The sequence below is a fragment of the Salvelinus fontinalis genome, chromosome 32 (genome assembly GCF_029448725.1).
Source record: "Salvelinus fontinalis isolate EN_2023a chromosome 32, ASM2944872v1, whole genome shotgun sequence".
NCBI lineage: Eukaryota > Metazoa > Chordata > Actinopteri > Salmoniformes > Salmonidae > Salvelinus > Salvelinus fontinalis.
The window spans coordinates 10,019,667-10,040,354 of NC_074696.1; the positions used below are offsets into that span (position 1 = coordinate 10,019,667).

General features: G+C 43.3%; 1 protein-coding gene across 6 annotated transcripts in view; it reads right to left on the reverse strand.

Moving 5' to 3' along the window:
* Window positions 1–20,688, reverse strand: part of LOC129830698 (gamma-aminobutyric acid type B receptor subunit 1-like) — a 301,577-nt gene that overhangs the window by 261,567 nt on the left and 19,322 nt on the right. For all 6 annotated transcript variants that reach the window (XM_055893314.1, XM_055893313.1, XM_055893311.1 and 3 more), the window contains exon 2: window positions 952–1,035. In XM_055893314.1, coding sequence (XP_055749289.1) covers window positions 952–1,035 — 84 coding nt within the window. The remainder of the gene's footprint in view (window positions 1–951; window positions 1,036–20,688) is intronic.

Consider the following 20,688-nt stretch of genomic DNA (forward strand, 5'->3'; position numbering starts at 1 on the left):
AACAGGGTGTATATAACAGTATATAACAGGGTGTATAACAGTGTATGTAACAGGGTGTATAACAGTATATAACAGGGTGTATAACAGTATATAACAGGGTGTATAACAGGGTGTATAACAGGGTGTATAACAGTATATAACAGGGTGTATAACAGGGTGTATAACAGGGTGTATAACAGGGTGTATAACAGGGTGTATAACGGTGTATATAACAGGGTGTATAACAGTGTATAACAGTGTGTATAACAATATATAACCGTGTGTATAACAGTATATAACCGTGTGTATAACAGTATATAACCGTGTGTATAACAGTATATAACAGTGTGTATAACAATATATAACCGTGTGTATAACAGTATATAACAGGGTGTATATAACTGAGTATAACAGAGTGTATAACAAGATATTCTGCCTGAGAGCTTTAGTGTCATACCACTATGTCATGTGATAACAAGCGGCGGACGTTCACAGCAAATGTCCATTCGTGTTGTGGCACCGCTCTCTCGTTTGTGGTCGATTGGTTTTTAACCCTGGGGTTTAGTCTAGCCTGCCACGAATTCACTGTTGGAAGTGGCTGGAAATGGTGGCCGGCTGTCTGGCTGTCTCGGGTATTAGGGTGCATCCCAAATGGCACCCTATTCCCTACATAGGGCTCTGAACAAAAGTAGTGCACTAGGTGAATAGGGTGTCATTTGGGACAGAGCCGTGGTCTCAGGAGCAGTCACAGTGGTTTTTGTGCCAATGTGTTGACTGATCTGGTTGATGAGAAAGGAGTCCATTCATATGAAGAATACCAATACACGCAAACTAAGCCATCAAAACAGAGGCAGGGACCTTCGACCAATGCAGAGATACAGTACCATGCAAGCACACACAGTCACTCATACACGCACACACACACATCTGTCACGTAAAAGACACATTTAAATGAAAGCAAAAATTCATTACCCGCGGTTGTATTGTGTTTGGCCGCCGTGAGGAAGGGGAACACCAAGACAATTAAAATAAGTAATGACAGTGCCATCCCTCCACCTGCGGAAAGAAGAGGGGAGGTGGAGAGATATTAAGAACGGGGGGGGGGTGAGAAAGACAGTTACATTGAAGATGGATAATACAAAGAGACAGAGAGAGACCAAGAGGTGGAGGGGAAGAGAAAGGAAGGGAGGGAGAATGGAGGAGAGAGAGAATATGGCAGAGATAGAGGATTGAGAGAATTCTCCATGCGGAGAGAGAGAGAGAGAGAGAGAGAGAGAGAGAGAGACGAGAAGGAGAGAGCGAAGGACAGACAGAGATGAGACAGAGAGAGACTCAGATAGCAACACACATTCCCACAAATTCAGGAGGGAGAGAGAGATGGCGAGGTATAATAACAGAGAGCTAGATGTTATATATATTATATACACTGTATATATAAATAAATAATCACTAATGAACAAAGAACCTTGGTGGGTGTTCCATCTAACTACAGTCCCCGTCTCTGTCTTTGTTATTTCATTACTTTGAATGGCATCAGTAGTAAGGTGCCAGTCCATTTCCTCCACCACTACAACCTACTGTAGTGACTGTCCAGTCACCACTTACATAAACTCTCAGAGACTACGAGACAGACCCAGTCTCATTCCCAGTGCCAGTCACCTGTTTTCTGGACCTCTGGCAGTCTCTATGGAGGTGCCACAGGGTTCAATTCTCGGGCCGACTCTCTTCTCTGTATACATCAATGATGTCACTCTTGCTGCTAGTGATTCTCTGATCCACCTCTACGCAGACGACACCATTCTGTATACTTCTGGCCCTTCTTTGGACACTGTGTTAACTAACCTCCAGACGAGCTTCAATGCCATACAACTCTCCTTCCGTGGCCTCCAACTGCTCTTAAATGCAAAGTAAAACTAAATGCATGCTCTTCAACCGATCGCTGCCCGCACCTGCCCGCCCGTCCAGCATCACTACTCTGGACGGTTCTGACTTAGAATATGTGGACAACTACAAATAGCTAGGTGTCTGGCTAGACTGTAAACTCTCCTTCCAGACTCACATTAAGCATCTCCAATCCAAAATTAAATCTAGAATCGGCTTCCTATTTCGCGACAAAGCATCCTTCACTCATGCTTCCAAACATACCCTCGTAAAACTGACCATCCTACCAATCCTTGACTGCGGTGATGTAATTTACAAAATAGCCTCCAACATTCCCAACATTGGATGTAGTCGATCACAGTGCCATCTGTTTTGTCACCAAAGCCCCATATACTACCCACCACTGCGACGTGTATGCTCTCGTTGGCTGGCCCTAGCTTCATATTCGTCGCCAAACCCACTGGCTCCAGGTCATCTATAAGTCTTTGCAAAAATCCAGAAAATCACATTGTATGATTTTTAAGTAATTAATTTGCATTTTATTGCATGACCTAAGTATTTGATCCCCTACCAACCAGTAAGAATTCCGGCTCTCACAGACCTGTTAGTTTTTCTTTAAGAAGCCCTCCTGTTCTCCACTCATTACCTGTATTAACCTCTTGGGAATACCCCCCCCCCCCCCTTTCAATTTCCGCCTGAAGACATACCCAAATCTAACTGCCTCTAGCTCAGGCCCAGGAGCAAGGATATGCATATTCTTGGTACCATTTGAAAGAAAACACTCTGAAGTTTGTGTAAATGTGAATTGAATGTAGGAGAATATAACACAATAGATCTGGTTTAGATAATACAATGAAAAAAACCATACGTTTTTTCATTTTAATTGTTGTAACATCATAGTCAAAATGAACAAGATAAAACTAACATCTAGATATGAATATGGGAACAATTTCAGTGGAAAAAATAAGGCAACAGCACTTGTGCAAAGTTTCAGAATGATAACTTCCAAAATGAGTGTGCTACATGACATTTATCATGAGGTCACCCAGGTGTCCCACACAAGTATCCCAAATGTACCCAAGTGGCCAAATTGGTGAAGGTATACATTCTGAAACAAATAACTATATACAAAATACCAAAATGGTATTCTAACACCCCCCCCCCCCAAAAAAATGAAAAAAACAATGGAAAAAAAAAAGTTTGAATTTTTCTTATACATTTTTTTCTCTAAAAAATAAATAAAATATACATTTACAAAATAACATGGTTGACTATTTACACTTTCAATATTTGGAAGACCCTCAGTCCTCTATCAAATCAAATGTATTTACATAGCCCTTCCTACATCAGCTAATATCTCAATGTGCTATACAGATACCCGGCCTAAAACCCCAAACAGCAAGCAATGCAGGTGTAGAAGCACGGTGGCTAGGAAAAAATCCCTAGAAAGGCCAAAACCTAGGAAGAAACCTAGAGAGGAACCAGGCTCTGAGGGGTGGCCAGTCCTCTTCTGGCTGTGCCGGGTAGATATCGCAGTGGTTGTAGAGGGTGCAACAGGACAGCACCTCAAGAGTAAAAATTAACAGTTTAGGTTGGGTTCCATAGCCGCAGGCAGAACAGGTGAAACTGGAACAGCAGCAAGGTCGGGTGGACTGGGGACAGCAAGGAGTCATCATGCCAGGGGGTCCTGACGCATGGTCCTGGGGCTCAGGTTCTCAGAGAAAGAGAGAGCATACTTAAATTCACACAGGATAAGACAGGAACAGTACTCCAGATATAACATAACCCCACCCACTTTGCCAAAGCTCTACACAATATTCTGCTGTCGATGCCAGATGTTTGAGGCCAATTCTGGCCTTTGAGGCTACCATCCTCTCATCGATGGACAGGTTCTGGGCTGGCTGAAAGTAGGTCTTGCAGGCCTCAACAATGCTGGAGTAGAGAGGTTTGATTTTGCACAGTCTATCAAACGATGCTGTGCCTTTCTTCTTGTCATTCTCTTCATCAACCTTTGGGTCACTGATGTGAAGAGCCTGTGTAACAACCAGAAACCTTTTGCAGGACATAACCTTTGAGGGGAAAAGCAGTTGGTAGAGGGATGACGTCTTCCAGTAGTCAGTCAGGCTTTTCAGCTTCACCAGCCCCATGTAGATGACCATTGAAAGGTAACAGTAAAAGTCTGACATGGATACGGGCTTCCATGCTACCTTTTTGCCTGCCTGCTTCTTCTTCCCAAACTTATTCGTGTTAGACACGAGTGAACCTACAACAGAATGGGTGAAAAACAACTGGAAAAGCTCAAGTGGGCTGTATGTTGTGCTCGCGTTCACCTGAGGTCCAGGCTCCCTTTTCGGTCGGAAAGTTGGCTGGTGTGGCTCCACATCATCTTCCAGGACAGTGTGCCAATGCCCTTCTGTCCCTTCTCTAGCAGGTGGCACACTTCCCCTCTTCCGCCTCTTTGTCGGTGCCTTCACACCGGTAGATGGCCCAGAGACAGCAGGGGTCCGGCTGGAAGAACAAGTTGGCGCTGGGGGCGGTGCTGGGGGCTCCCAGTCGGAATCAGTGCCACTGTGAATCAAAAATTTCAGTTAGACATATGAGCCCTGTATCAACAGGTATAATAAACATATGCATTTTTATTTATATATATACACTGCTCAAAAAAATAAAGGGAACACTTAAACAACACAATGTAACTCCAAGTCAATCACACTTCTGTGAAATCAAACTGTCCACTTAGGAAGCAATACTGATTGACAATAAATTTCACATGCTGTTGTGCAAATGGAATAGACAAAAGGTGGAAATTATAGGCAATTAGCAAGACACCCCCCAAAACAGGAGTGATTCTACAGGTGGTGACCACAGACCACTTCTCAGTTCCTATGCTTCCTGGCTGATGTTTTGGTCACTTTTGAATGCTGGCGGTGCTCTCACTCTAGTGGTAGCATGAAACGGAGTCTACAACCCACACAAGTGGTTCAGGTAGTGCAGTTCATCCAGGATGGCCCATCAATGCGAACTGTGGCAAAAAGGTTTGCTGTGTCTGTCAGCGTAGTGTCCAGAGCATGCAGGCGCTACCAGGAGACTGGCCAGTACATCAGGAGACGTGGAGGAGGCCGTAGGAGGGCAACAACCCAGCAGCAGGACCGCTACCTCCGCCTTTGTGCAAGGAGGTGCACTGCCAGCGCCCTGCAAAATGACCTCCAGCAGGCCACAAATGTGCATGTGTCAGCATATGGTCTCACAAGGGGTCTGAGGATCTCATCTCGGTACCTAATGGCAGTCAGGCTACCTCTGGCGAGCACATGGAGGGCTGTGCGGCCCCACAAAGAAATGCCACCCCACACCATGACTGACCCATCGCCAAACCGGTCATGCTGGAGGATGTTGCAGGCAGCAGAACGTTCTCCACGGCGTCTCCAGACTCTGTCACGTCTGTCACATGTGCTCATGTGCTCAGTATGAACCTGCTTTCATCTGTGAAGAGCACAGGGCGCCAGTGGCGAATTTGCCAATCTTGGTGTTCTCTGGCAAATGCCAAACGTCCTGCACGGTGTTGGGCTGTAAGCACAACCCCCACCTGTGGACGTCGGGCCCTCATACCACCCTCATGGAGTCTTTTTCTGACCGTTTGAGCAGACACATGCACATTTGTGGCCTGCTGGAGGTCATTTTGCAGGGCGCTGGCAGTGCACCTCCTTGCACAAAGGCGGAGGTAGCGGTCCTGCTGCTGGGTTGTTGCCCTCCTACGGCCTCCTCCACGTCTCCTGATGTACTGGCCAGTCTCCTGGTAGCGCCTGCATGCTCTGGACACTACGCTGACAGACACAGCAAACCTTTTTGCCACAGTTCGCATTGATGGGCCATCCTGGATGAACTGCACTACCTGAACCACTTGTGTGGGTTGTAGACTCCGTTTCATGCTACCACTAGAGTGAGAGCACCGCCAGCATTCAAAAGTGACCAAAACATCAGCCAGGAAGCATAGGAACTGAGAAGTGGTCTGTGGTCACCACCTGTAGAATCACTCCTGTTTTGGGGGGTGTCTTGCTAATTGCCTATAATTTCCACCTTTTGTCTATTCCATTTGCACAACAGCATGTGAAATTTATTGTCAATCAGTATTGCTTCCTAAGTGGACAGTTTGATTTCACAGAAGTGTGATTGACTTGGAGTTACATTGTGTTGTTTAAGTGTTCCCTTTATTTTTTTGAGCAGTGTATATAGAGAGAACAGGGAATAGAACAAACACTGGTTTCAAATCATGTATGTGGCCATGCTACCATACAATTGTCAAAGTACAGTACACATGCTACATGCTATACAAGCATACCCTCACAATGAATACCCACGTGTATGTTACACATTTGCATATATTGCAACTAAAACGTAAAAACTATCACAAATAACATTTTATATTACAAACAACATTAGCATGACAAGAACTTACCAATCCAAAACGATATCCTCTCCTTCCAAGAAATATGCCTCCGTTTCAGAATCATAAGACGCATCTCCCACAGATTCGTCCTCAGATAACATTTCTGTATCAGTATCACGATCAAGTTCTTCTAAAATTGCCTCTACATTGCTATATCTAGTCTTGGACTTAGCTTTTCCAGACTTATTAGCCATGATTTTCGATGAAAATAGAGTTGTAGATGCACGTTGCCGAAATACCGCTGTGCGTAATAACTTTCAGTCCTTCCTCGTTGAAATGCGAAATGCAAAGACTGCTGTGGCGCACACGTTCTCCGTGTGAGTTCGTCTCCAAACAAATTACCATTTGATAGTGCCATTTAGCTCTGTTCATTGGCTATCTAACCAGCTAGATTTCAAGACGATGAGTTGTAATTGGGTTAAAATACAGTCAATCAAAGAGACAATGGTCCTCCGATTGGTGCCTAAATGAGGTCGGAGGTCGTTGTCTTCCAATCGTTTTTTTCGGATCAATACGTCCCGCAAAATGACCCATCACGTTTGGTTGTGTTACAAACAAACTGTTGATTTCAAGGAAACCAAACATGACTGGATAACGTCAGGTTTAGCCAGTGTATTCAGGTCGGATGTTTCGCCCAAAATTTTATGACATGAAATTCAACGACATAAGCGTTCACAAAATGTTTTGTGTTAGGCTATAAAAACTGGATTTAACCGAACAAAAGACCATTCAGTGTGTAACAATGAGCCTTGGGATTGCAAACAGAGAAGATTTTCCACAGGTAAGCCATTTGTTTCAATGCAATCTGTAAAAATGTTACGCTTGTGCTGGTTGGAAAAGTATTTATTTATGGAGCGCTGAGCTCAGATAATCGCATCCTATTCTTTCGCAATAAATCATTTTTTAAATCTGACAACGCAGTTAGATTCGCAAGAGTCGAGGCTTTTGAAGCATGTGAGACACTTTTATTTTTCAGGAATGTTTAATATGACTATTTGTGGCGATCACCGTAAGTTGTCTATTTTCAAGCCCGGACCCAGAATCGGTACTCGGTAGAAGTTAACTGCACCTGTTTGAACTCGTTACCTGTATAAAAGACACCTGTCCACACACTCAATCAAACAGACTCCAACCTCTCCACAATGGCCAAGACCAGAGAGCTGTGTAAGGACATCAGAGATACAATTGTAGACCTGCACAAGGCTGGGATGGGCTACAGGACAATAGGCAAGCAGTTTGGTGAGAAGGCAACAACTGTTAGCGCAATTATTAGAAAATGGAAGAAGTTCAAGATGACGGTCAATCACCCTCGGTCTGGGGCTCCATGCAAGATCTCACCTCGTGGGGCATCAATGATCATGAGGAAGGTGAGGGATCAGCCCAGAACTACACGGCAGGACCTGGTCAATGACCTGAAGAGAGCTGGGACCACAGTCTCAAAGATTAGTAACACACTACGCCGTCATGGATTAAAATCCTGCAGCGCATGCAAGGTCCCCCTGCTCAAGCCAGCGCATGTCCAGGCCCGTCTGAAGTTTGCCAATGACCATCTGGATGATCCAGAGGAGAAATGGGAGAAGGTCATGTGGTCTGATGAGACAAAAAAAGAGCTTTTTGGTCTAAACTCCACTCGCCGTGTTTGGGGGAAGAAGAAGGATGAGTACAACCCCAAGAACACTATCCCAACCATGAAGCATGGAGGTGGAAACATCATTCTTTGGGGATGCTTTTCTGCAAAGGGGACATGACGACTGCATCGTATTGAGGGGAGGATAGATGGGGCCATGTATCGCGAGATCTTGGCCAACAACCTCCTTCCCTCAGTAAGAGCATTGAAGATGGGTCGTGGCTGGGTCTTCCAGCATGACAACGACCCGAAACACACACCCAGGGCAACTAAGGAGTGGCTCCGTAAGAAGCATCTCTAGGGTCCTGGAATGGCCTAGCCAGTCTCCAGACCTGACCCCAATAGAAAATCTTTGAAGGGAGCTGAAAGTTCATATTGCCCAGCGACAGCCCCGAAACCTGAAGGATCTGGGGAAGGTATGTATGGAGGAGTGGGCCAAAATCCCTGCTGCAGTGTGTGCAAACCTGGTCAAGAACTACAGGAAACGTATGATCTCTGTAATTGCAAACAAAGGCTTCTGTACCAAATATTAAGTTCTGCTTTTCTGATGTATCAAATACTTATGTCATGCAATAAAATGCAAATGAATTACTTAAAAATCATACAATGTGATTTTTGTTTTAGATTCTGTCTCACAGTTGAAGTGTACCTATGATAAAAAATTACAGACCTCTACATGCTTTGTAAGTAGGAAAACCTGCAAAATCGTCAGTGTATCAAATACTTGTTCTCCCCACTATCTCCCTCACTAGCTTTAAGTATCAGCTGTCGGAGCAGCTTACTGATCACTGCACCTGTACACAGCCCATCTGTACATAACCCACCCAACTACCTCATCCCCATATTGTTTTTTTGTTTTTGTTGCTCCTTTGCACCCCAGTAGTTCTACTTGCACATTCATCAGCTGCACACCTATAACTCCAGTGTTATTTGCTAAATTGTAATTATTTCGCCACTATGGCCTATTTATTGCCTTACCTCCTTAATCTTACTACATTTGCACACACTGTATATAGATTTTTCTATTGTGTTATTGACTGTGTGTTTGTTTATCCAATATGTAACTGTGTTGTTTGTGTCACACTGCTTTGCTTCATCTTGGCCAGGTCGCAGTTGTAAATGAGAACTTGTTCTCAACTGGCCTACCTGGTTAAATAAAGGTGAAATAAAATAAAAATTAAAAAGACCCAGACCCAGTCCCGTTCCCAGTCCCAGTCCCAGTCATTTCATTAGTTTGAATGATCTGAATAGTATGCTGGTCCTATTCCTTACTGCTACCGCCCAGTGACTCACCACCAGCCCAGTATATACGAAGGCATCGACCCTAGTCTGAAATGGGGTTAAATTAGCAATATGGGCCTCCCGGGTGGTGCAGTGGTCTAGGGCACTGCATCGCAGCGCTAGCTGTGCCACCAGAGACTCTGGGTTCTCGCCCAGGCTCTGTCGCAGCCGGCCGCGACCGGGAGATCCGTGGGGCGACGCACAATTGGCCTAGCGTCGTCCGGGTTAGGCCGGTAGGGATATCCTTGTCTCATCGCGCACCAGCGACTCCTGTGGCGGGCCGGGCGCAGTGCGCGCTAACCAAGGGGGCCAGGGGCACGGTGTTTCCTCCTACACATTGGTGCGGCTGGCTTCCGGGTTGGAGGCGCGCTGTGTTAAGAAGCAGTGCGGCTTGGTTGGGTTGTGTTTCGGAGAATGCATGGCTTTCGACCTTCGTCTCTCCCGAGCCCGTATGGGAGTTGTAGCGATGAGACAAGATAGTAATTACTAACAATTGGATACCACGAAAATTGGGGTGAAAAGGGGGTAAAATAAAAAATAAAATAAAAATACAATACATCGAATCAACCACTAACGCTTGCTTGGCATGGTGCCAGCGAGAGAGCCAGTCAACCAGAGAGCCAGCCAGCCAGCCAAAGAGCCAGCCAGCCAGCCAAAGAGCGAGCCAGCCAGAGACCCAGCCAACCAGTCAGAGAGCCAGCCAACCAGCTAGCCAGAGAGTCAGCTAGCCAGAGAGCCAGCCAGCCAAAGAGCCAGCCAGCCAGAGAACCAGTTAGCCAGGGAGCCAGACAGAGAACCAGCTGCCCAGCGAACCAGCCAGTCAGCCAGAGAACCAGCCAGTCAGCCAGAGAGCCAGTCAGCCAGAGAGCCAGTCAGCCAGAGAGCCAGTCAGCCAGCCAGCCAGCGAGCACAGGCCTATTTAGGTGCACTTCATCCAGTGCTTTTGAGGGGGAGGCTGCGTCTCCAATGACACGCCAATTCTTTATACTTTTGACCAGGGCCCATAGGGAATACGGTGCCATTTGAGACACGGCCTCGATGAAAGCGGAGAAGTGGAGGTATAAGAGAGTGAGTGCAAAAGTGTTTTGTTAAGCGTTGCCCAGCCCAACAACAGGAGTGACACAATTAAAGACTCAAAACACACCACCGAAGCCAACTGTCGGGATAGGAAACCCGGGGAGGCCACCATCAACAGCTATAGTGAATCTGTATCTGTCCAAAATTACACCCTATTCCTACGTAGTGCACTACTTATGATCTGAGCCCTGGTCAAAAGTAGTGCACTATATAGTAAGTAGGGTGCGAGTTGGGATGAAGCCTGTCACACCAGAGACCAGATGCTTTATATTAAAATGTGCCAAACACTTACAGATAATCGCTGTGCAAATCCACCAATCCTGGCATGCCCACCACAGGTACACCTCTCCTAACCCATATACCTTTGCATGCCGCCGCGATATGTTCCCCCACAGTCCCGAGTACTTTTCCTGTGTTTATATATATTTCCACACTATGAGGTTGGAATAGTAGTAGAACATTGTGAAAGTTATGATAATGACATTTTAGTGTAAGAGCTGTTTGAAAAGACCGCCTGAAATTTCTGTGTGTTTAGATGGGGGTGGAGTTTTGGCCTTCCATGGTGAAATCTCAATGGAATACATTTGCTAATAGACCAATAAGAAAGAGAGTTCTAAATCTCTCTGCCAATAAGAGCTCATTTTCAGTTTTCCCCCTCCCCATTCACAGACAGTTCTAGTAAATTGCCTTTACTAAGAAATCACAAATCAGGTACTTAATTGTTACCCAGAAATGATTTGATATTGAAATAAAGATGGCTGCATTGGACCTTTAGTGGAAAAAATCCTACATTAGATTTGTTATTAATTGGCTTTTTCCATTTACAATCAGCCCATCAATCAGCCATGAAATGACAATGAATCGATCTGGACACATTATTATCTTGAACTGTACAGGTGGGAGTCGCTCCTTTGCTACAGCAGGAAAATAATCGTGTTCCAACAGGAAATAAGAATGATGTGGATTACACATAATAAACGGACATTGTTGTAGGGGTTGATACATTTTTCTTACGGGAAAAGCAAGTCTGAAATTTCTAAGTGGAAATTACAAAGATCAAAACCCTTTTTAAACCTCAAACTACAACCTTTCCTGCATTGCACAAAAGTTCTCCTACAACAGGGTTATCAAATTATGATCCTACATCTGTACATGTGTGAAGAACCCTTTGGAACAGAGCTGTGACAGTTAAAAGCCTATGAATGAGTCACAAATGGCACCCTATTGACCTATATAGTGCACTATGGGGCCCTGGTCAAAAGTAGTGCCATTTGGGACTCACATAAGTATGAAGGTAGCTAGGCTAGTGTAGTGTTAGACTGCTCTGCTGCAATGCAGCGTGAACAGTAACACTCCTTCAGACAAACACTACTGTTCATAGAGGCATACAAGTCGGGATAGAGGCATGAAGACAGTTAGGAGTCCAGCTCCAGCTGAACACCATGCATGCAGGATCCCCCCCTCTCTTTCCTCCATCTCTCTCTGATTTAAATTGCTTTATTGGCATGAAAAACATTGCGTAAATACTGCCACTGCAACAATGTATAAAATATACATCATTCTCAAATAATAAATAATAATAAACAGTGCTATTAAAAAAAAATATATATATATATATATATATATAAATAACAAAAATAAAATGGTAGCAGTGAATAATACTAGGAAAATATAATAATAAATAGGGACAATAATATATCTACTAATACTACCACCACTACCATTACCACCACCGCCATTACCACCACTACTTCTAGCATTATCACTACTGCCAACATTACCACTGCCCCCATTACTACTACCACCATTACAACTACTACCACCATTACTACTACCACCATTACCACTCCTTCTAGCATCCTCACTACTACCACCATTACCACCATTACCACTACCACCACTACTACCATTACAACTACTACCACCATTACAACTACTACCACCATTACAACTACTACCACCATTACAACTACCACCACCATTACAACTACCACCACCATTACAACTACCACCACCATTACAACTACCACCACCATTACAACTACCACCATTATCATTACAACTACCACCATTATCATTACCACTACAACTATTTCTACCTGTAATATCCCTACAACTAAACTCAGCAAAAAAGGAAACGTCCCTTTTTCAGGACCCTGTCTTTCAAGGGTAATTCTTAAAAATCTAAATAACTTCACAGATCTTCATTGTAAAGGGTTTAAACACCGTTTCCCATGCTTGTTCAATGAACCATAAACAATTAATGAACATGCACCTGTGGAACGGTCGTTAAGACACCAACAGCTTACAGACGATCAGCAATTAAGGTCACAGTTATGAAAACTTAGGACACTAAAGAGGTCTTTCTACTGACCCTGAAAAACACTAAAAGAAAGATGCCCTGGGTCCCTGCTCATCTGCGTGAACATGCCTTAGGCATGCTGCAAGGAGGCATGAGGGCTGCAGATGTGGCCAGGGAAATAAATTACAATGTCCTGACTGTGAGACGCCTAAGAAAGCGCTACAGGGAGACAGGACGGACAGCTGATCATCCTCGCAGTGGCAGACCACGTGTAACACCTGTACAGGATCGGTACATCCGAACATCACACCTGCAGGACAGGTACAGGATGGCAACAACAACTGCTCAAGTTACACTAGGAACGCACAATCCCTCCATCAGTGCTAAGACTGTCCGCAATAGGCTGAGAGAGGCTGGACTGAGGGCTTGTAGGCCTGTTGTACGGCAGGGCCTCACCAGACATCACCGGCAACAACGTCACCTATGGGCACAAACCCACCGTTGCCGGACCAGACAGGTCTGGTAAAATGTGCTCTTCTCTGACGAGTCGCGGTTTTGTCTCACCATGTCACGCCCTGACCTTAGAGAGCCTTTTTATTTCTCTTTGTGGTTAGGTCGGGGTGTGACTTGGGTGGGCAATCTATGTGTTCTATTTCTATGTTGGCCGGGTATGGTTCCCAATCAGAGGCAGCTGTCTATCGTTGTCTCTGATTGGGGATCATACTTAGGCAGCCTGTTTTCCACCTGAGTTTGTGGGATCTTATTTTTGCATGTCTAGCCCTGCAGAACTTAACGTTCGGTTTTGTATTTTGTTGGAGTTCAATATTAACCTGTCTAGGATCAGCGTGGCGCTAGCGGCACACCCCCCCCCCCCCACTGAAAAACCAGTGCCGCGAAATTCAAAAAAAATATTTTTTTAAAATATTTAACTTTCACACATTAAAGTCCAATACAGCTAATGAAAGACACAGATCTTGTGAATCCAGTCAACATTTCCGATTTTTAAAATGTTTTACAGGGAAGACACAATATGTAAAGATGTACATCTATTACCTAAAAACACATTAGCATAATCCACCATCTTTTATTTGTCCACCAACACCAGTAGCCATCACCAATTCGGCTAAACTAAGATATTTATAGCCCCTAACCAACAAAAAAACTCATTAGATGACAGTCTGATAACATATTTATGGTATGGGATAGGTTTTGTTAGAAAAAAGTGCATATTTCAGGTAGATGGCATAGTTTACAATTGCACCCACCATCACAAATGGACTAGAATAATTACAATGAGCAACGTGTTTACCTAACTACTAATCATCAAACATTTCGTAAAAATACACAGCATACACGAATCGAAAGACACAGATCCTGTGAATACAGACAATATTTCAGATTTTCTAAGTGTCTTACAGCGAAAACACAATAAATCGTTATATTAGCATAGCACATAGCACATAGCAGCCCAGCATTGATTCTAGCCAAAGTGGGCGATAACGTCAACATCGCCAAAAATATATTAATTTTTTCACTAACCTTCTCAGAATTCTTCAGATGACACTCCTGTAACATCATATTACACAATCCATATAGAGTTTGATCGAAAATGTTTATATTTAGCCACCAAAATCATGGTTAGACAATGTGAAATGTAGCTCAGCTGGTCAGAAAATGTCCTTGCGCCACTTAGACAGTGATCTACTCTTATACATAAATACTCATAAACGTGACTAAAAAATATAGGGTGGACAGGGATTGATAGACAATTTAATTCTTAATACAATTGCGTTATTACATTTTTTAATTTATCCTTACTTTTCAATACAGTTTGCGCCAAGCGAAGCTACGTCAAAAAACATGGCGTCCTAAGCCACTAAAATGTTTCGACAGAAACACGATTTATCATAATAAAAATGTCCTACCTTGAGCTGTTCTTCCATCAGTATCTTGGGCAAAGGATCCTTTCTTGGGAGAAATCGTCTTTTGGTGGAAAGCTGTCCTCTTGCCATGTGGAAATGTCAACTGCGTTCGGGATGAACTGAAAAGCGTGCCCAACTTTTCACATCGTTGCAAAAATAAATGTCCCAAAATCGCACTAAACGGATATAAATTGCTATAAAACGCCTTAAATTAACTACCTTATGATGTTTTTAACTCCTAAAACGAGTGAAAAGATGACCGGAGAAATATAACAGGCTAAACTAACGCTTGGAACAGGTGCGCGCCGGTGTCCTCTAGGCTCATGACGCAGCTCCCAAAGAATGACTAGCTTCAGGGTTTTTTCATTTGTAGGGCCTGTGAACGCGCAATCGACCCCGTTGGAATCGTCATCACGTAAAGGCATCCAGGGGAAGACGTAAGAAGTGTCCGTATAGTCATAGCAACGACAGTGCCCTTTTAAATGACTTCAGAAGAGTGGCCAACATTTCTCAAATCTGACTCCATGTCAGGGAAATTGCTGTAGAATGGGCTCTGTTCCACTTAGAGACAAAATTTCAACTCCTATAGAAACTATAGACTGTTTTCTATCCAATAATAATAATAATATGCATATTGTACGATCAAGGATTTTGTGGGAAGCCGTTTAAAAAATTAGCCAAATTAGCATAAATAGTCTAAACAGCGCCCCCATCCCCAACAGGTTAAAAATCATGAACACTTTCCACGCTGCGCTTTGGTCTCATTCATCTGACAATGGATGTAACACACCAGGGATGATGGTCGGATTCGCGTTCATGATAAGGGAATTTATATACGTTAAAAGTAAGGAATAAAGAATTCCACCCTGAAACGTATTTAATGGTGTGAAATGTATTCGAATTATAAGACTATAGTGTATGTGTGAGACAAGTTAAGGGTGAGAAATGTCTGGTTGAGAAAACAAAGGACAATTGAACTACACATGACCTGGTTGTAACTCTGAAAGCTGATAACAGGAAAGAGGGCCCTTCCAAGGCTTCTCTAATCTAGGGAGGAGAGGAACGGCAAGAAACTGCCAAGGCTGGTAGAAAAGTGATAAAACTGTGTGTGTGTGTAAGTTATAAAATGACTGTTTGCATTTTTGATTTCAGAACGTTATCTGAATAAAGAACTAACCTATTGCAGACTGGGGTCTTTGTCTGATTCTTCATTAACCAGGGTCTTACAAACTTCTGGGAATTGGTCAAAGCTACAGTGATAGTTGAGTTCAACCATTGGGATAAAAATTCTCGTGACAGTTTATCGACGAAGGAATGAGCGTTACACCGAGGCTTGTACTATGGAGCGGGATCAATTTGGAGGTGGAGGGTCTGTCATGGTCTGGGGGCGGTGTGTCACAGCATCATCGGACTGAGCTTGTTGTCATTGCAGTCATTCTCAACGCTGTGCGTTACAGGGATGACATCCTCCTCCCTCATGTGGTACCCTTCCTGCAGGCTCATCCTGACATAACCCTCCAGCATGTCAATGCCACCAGCCATACTGCTCGTTCTGTGCGTGATTTCCTGCAAGACAGGAATGTCAGTGTTCTGCCATGGCCAGCAAAGAGCCCGGATCTCAATCCCATTGAGCACGTCTGGGACCTGTTGGATCGGAGGGTGAGGGCTAGGGCCATTTCCCCCAGAAATGTCTGGGAACTTGCAGGTGCCTTGATGGAAGAAAGGGGTAACATCTCACAGCAAGAACTGGCAAATCTGGTGCAGTCCATGAGGAGATGCACTGCACTACTTAATGCAGCTGGTGGCCACACCAGATACTGACTGTTACTTTTGATTTTGACCCCCCCTTTGTTCAGGGACACATTATTCAATTTCTGTTAATCACATGTCTGTGGAACTTGTTCAGTTTATGTGGAATCGTGTTATGTTCATACAAATATGTACACATGTTACGTTTGCTGTAAATAAACACAGTTCTTTTTGAGTTGAGTTTACATTAACATTAATATCATTTCTGCCTGTAATATCCCTACTACCACCATTACCACTAGTATCATTTCTGCCTGTAATATCTCTACTGCCACCATTACCACTAGTATCATTTCTACCTGTAATATCTCTACTACCACCATTACCACTAGTATCATTTCTACCTGTAATATCTCTACTACCATTACCACTAGTATCATTTCTACCTGTAATATCTCTACTACTACCTCCACCATTACCACAGTATCATGTCTACCTGTAATATCTCTACTACCACCATTACCACTAGCATCATTTCTACCTGTAATATCTCTACTACCACCATTACCACTAGTATCATTTCTACCTGTAATATCTCTACTACCACCATTACCACTAGCATCATTTCTACCTGTAATATCCCTACTACCACCATTACCACTAGCATCATTTCTACCTGTAATATCCCTACTACCACCATTACCACTAGCATCATTTCTACCTGTAATATCCCTACTACCACCATTACCACTAGTATCATTTCTACCTCTAATATCTCTACTGAAACTATAACTAACTTAGTACTGTCATCCTTACCATTACATCAGTACTACAACTACAGTACCATCATCTTTAGTATTACTACTACTAAAAACTACTACCGTTATTATCACCCCTACAACTACTATTTGGAGTAATAATCACAACAATAATAATAATTACTATGCAGTGATTATTCAGTGCCTCTCAGGCTATTTCAGGCAAATCCATATTAGGCTGCAAAAGGCGCCGTTTCCCATGAGTATTTATAGTTCTTCCTCTAGGGTTTAATAAGATACAACTTGAAATACATGTATTAATTTATGCAAATAATGAATCTCTTGGTGAGGAATATTTCTCACAGTAGAAGAGAAAGTGCATCTCTGTCTCTACCACCCCCGTAGTGCAATACCCACATACACGCTCCTCTTTGGGTAGCCATGTCTTTTTATGTCTGCCGGTTTCTATTGCCAAGAGGTGGTCACTCAGCCTGTACTTGGTAAGGATATGTCTCTGCATAGTATCTCTGACAGAGTAGAGATAAATCGGCCAATTCATATTCTCTGTTTAGGGTCAGATAGCAATGTAGTCGGCTTTGGGATTTTGTTTTGTTTTTCCAATGTTGTAAATATGAGTCCTTTGATTGGTTCATGATTTTGTTGGTTGAAATTCTTTCTTTTGAAGCAGTGCTGGTGTCAGCTTGGTTGGTGAGGTCCAACACCAGCTGACAGAGGGCTCGTTTCTGGGCTCAGCTCTTGGGTTTGAAGTGCTTTAAACTGGAGACTTGAATTTGGACTTGAATTTAGGTGTAGCCAAAATTGGTATGATATTTTTTTGTATTTTCATTAACAAATTCTGCCCTACATGCATTAGTTTGTGTATTTCTTTGGACTTCTGCATGTAGGGCTTCAATTGGATGTTTGTCCCACAATTTAAAAGTCCAAATTATTGAGCGGCCGCCAAACTTTACTTCCGTAAAGAGCTATTGGTAGGATTATGCTGCCAAATATTTTCTTACAAATTCTAATTGGGATGTTAATTTTTGAATAATTTCATTTCTATCGAATACAATGCTCTGCGGGCTCTTTCTTTGAGTGCATTCACTGCCGTTTAAAAATGGCCCAATGCAGATATGGTCATACCAAGGTATGAGTAATTTTTGGTGTGTTCAATTATGGTGTTGTTCAAAGGGTATTTTCTGTGTTTCTGACATCTCTTTTGTTTTTTGGGGGGGAAAATCATGATTTTTGTTTTGAGAAATGTACTGCCAGGGCCCAATTATGGCAATATTGCTCTAGAATATTAATGTTCTGTTGAAGACCTTCTTTGGTTGGTGATAGAAGTACCAAATCATCAGCATATACTGTGGCAGGTATTTTACCTCTGTGTCATAGAGACCTGTTGCTGCAGAACTGTCCAACATGTCTGCTAATTCATTGATATAAATATTGAAAAGGTTTGGACACAAACTGCAGCCTTGTCTCAAACCTCGACGATTTTCTGGATTTTTGTTTTAGATTCCGTCTCTCACAGTGGAAGTGTACCTATGATAAAAATGACAGACCTCTACATGCTTTGTAAGTAGAAAAACCTGCAAAATCGGCAGTGTTTCAAATACTTGTTCTCCCCACTGTATATGGTCAGTAGTGCGATGGTTGAAGAGAAAGCCAATTTGACATTTACTTATTACCTTTTTTCAATGGAAGAAACGTTTGGATACTGGAATTCAAAATGCTACAGAAAACCATTCCCAAGTCGCTGTTCAATCAAATTCCCCTGTAATTACTGGGGTCTGATTTGTCTCCACTTTTGTGGATCGGGGAGACGACTCCAGACAACGGGAAAACAACAAGAAGTTCGTACCATGTCGAAAAATTTAAGCACAGCATTTTGTAACTCCGGTGTGCTGTTTTTCCAGCATATCATTTCTAATGTTATCTAGTCCCCAAGCCTTTTTTGTGTTATAGATTTAAGCTTTTCATGTAGTTCTTGCTCAAATCAAATGTATTTATAAAGCCCTTCTTACATCAGCTGATATCTCACAGTGCTGTACAGAAACCCAGCCTAAAACCCCAAACAGCAAGCAATGCAGGTGTAGACGCACGGTGGCTAGGGAAAAACTCCCTAGAAAAGGCCAAAACCTAGGAAGAAACCTAGAGAGGAACCAGGCTATGAAGGGTGGCCAGTCCTCTTCTGGCTGGAGATTATAACAGAACATGGCCAAGACGTTCAAATGTTCATAAATGACCAGCATGGTCAAATAATAATAATCACAGTAGTTGTCGAGGGTGCAACAAGTCAGCACCTCAGGAGTAAATGTCAGTTGGCTTTTCATAGCTTTTCATTGTTGGGTTATTTGGTAATCTAATGGATTGTGGTTGTTTTTAATGACTGATCCAAGGATGTTTTTGAATTTCTAATTGGTTATTTTGTAAATCTCTGTGGGATATTTTATATAGATTATTAAAATACGTTTTCCCAATTCCTCCATATTTTATGGTTAATTATTGTGGCTTTGTCATGCTTAAATTGTTTCAAATGTCCCAGAACAAATTTTGGTCAAATGTATTTCCAATTTCATCAAGTGACTTACTGTTATAATTCAAGAATGGAGGTTGACCTGGGCTGGAGCAGACTGGGAGGCTGGTAGGTTGACCTGGGCTGGAGAAGACTGGGAGGCTGGTTGATTGACCTGGGCTGGAGCAGACTGGGAGGCTGGTTGATTGACCTGGGCTGGAGCAGACTGGGAGGCTGGTTGATTGACCTGGGCTGGAGCAGACTGGGAGGCTGGTTGATTGACCTGGGCTGGAGCAGACTGGGAGGCTGGTTGATTGACCTGGGCTGGAGCAGACTGGGAGGCTGGTTGATTGACCTGGGCTGGAGCAGACTGGTAGGTTGACCTAGGCTTGAGCAGACTGGGAGGCTGGTGCAGGCCATGCTGGTTATGATGGTCTCAGGTTCTGCCTGTGTTGTACCAAGCTGGTGGACATGTTCTCTAGATGCAGAGGACATTATAATTAGCTGCTGGTTGAGGGTGTCAATGTACCTTTCTCTTTGTTCCAGCTCCTTTCTTGTTGTGCTCACATGGTCTCTGAGGTCATCATTTGTCTGACTCAGTTTATCCATTCTGCTTTTTAAATTTAGCAATAGATGATCTGCTCTCCTCCCTGAACCGTTTAATCTCTGCTTTTAGTTTCTGGACAGTGTCCTCCTCTTGAAGCTTGTTCTCTCTGAGTTCTATGACCTCTGCTTCGACTAGAGAGAGGGTGTTGTGGAAACGTTACATAGCAGGTGTTCTTGGTGTTGTAGGCCTGTCCTTGGCTCTGTCTGCTGCAGGTGAGGTAGGTAGAGGGACACTGAGGGCTTCTTGCTGGGTCACAGAGACTGTTGGGTCTCTGTTTTTCTCCATAATCTCCCTCCTTTACTTTTTCTTCAGCTACTGAGATGAGCTCAGCTTCTTCTTTTAGGGTAGCAAACACATTTTCAAAAGCCTGGAGGCTTGTATCATTGCCTTGTATGAAATACAGTTCCATTGCTGTTATAGGTTGACAGTTTCATATGTATTGCCCTGCTCAGCTTCTTCAGAAATGACTATTTTTTTTGTGTGAAAGGGGAACGGTTGCAAATAACCCTTTTCTATATGTGCCCTCATTTTTTATTAAATACT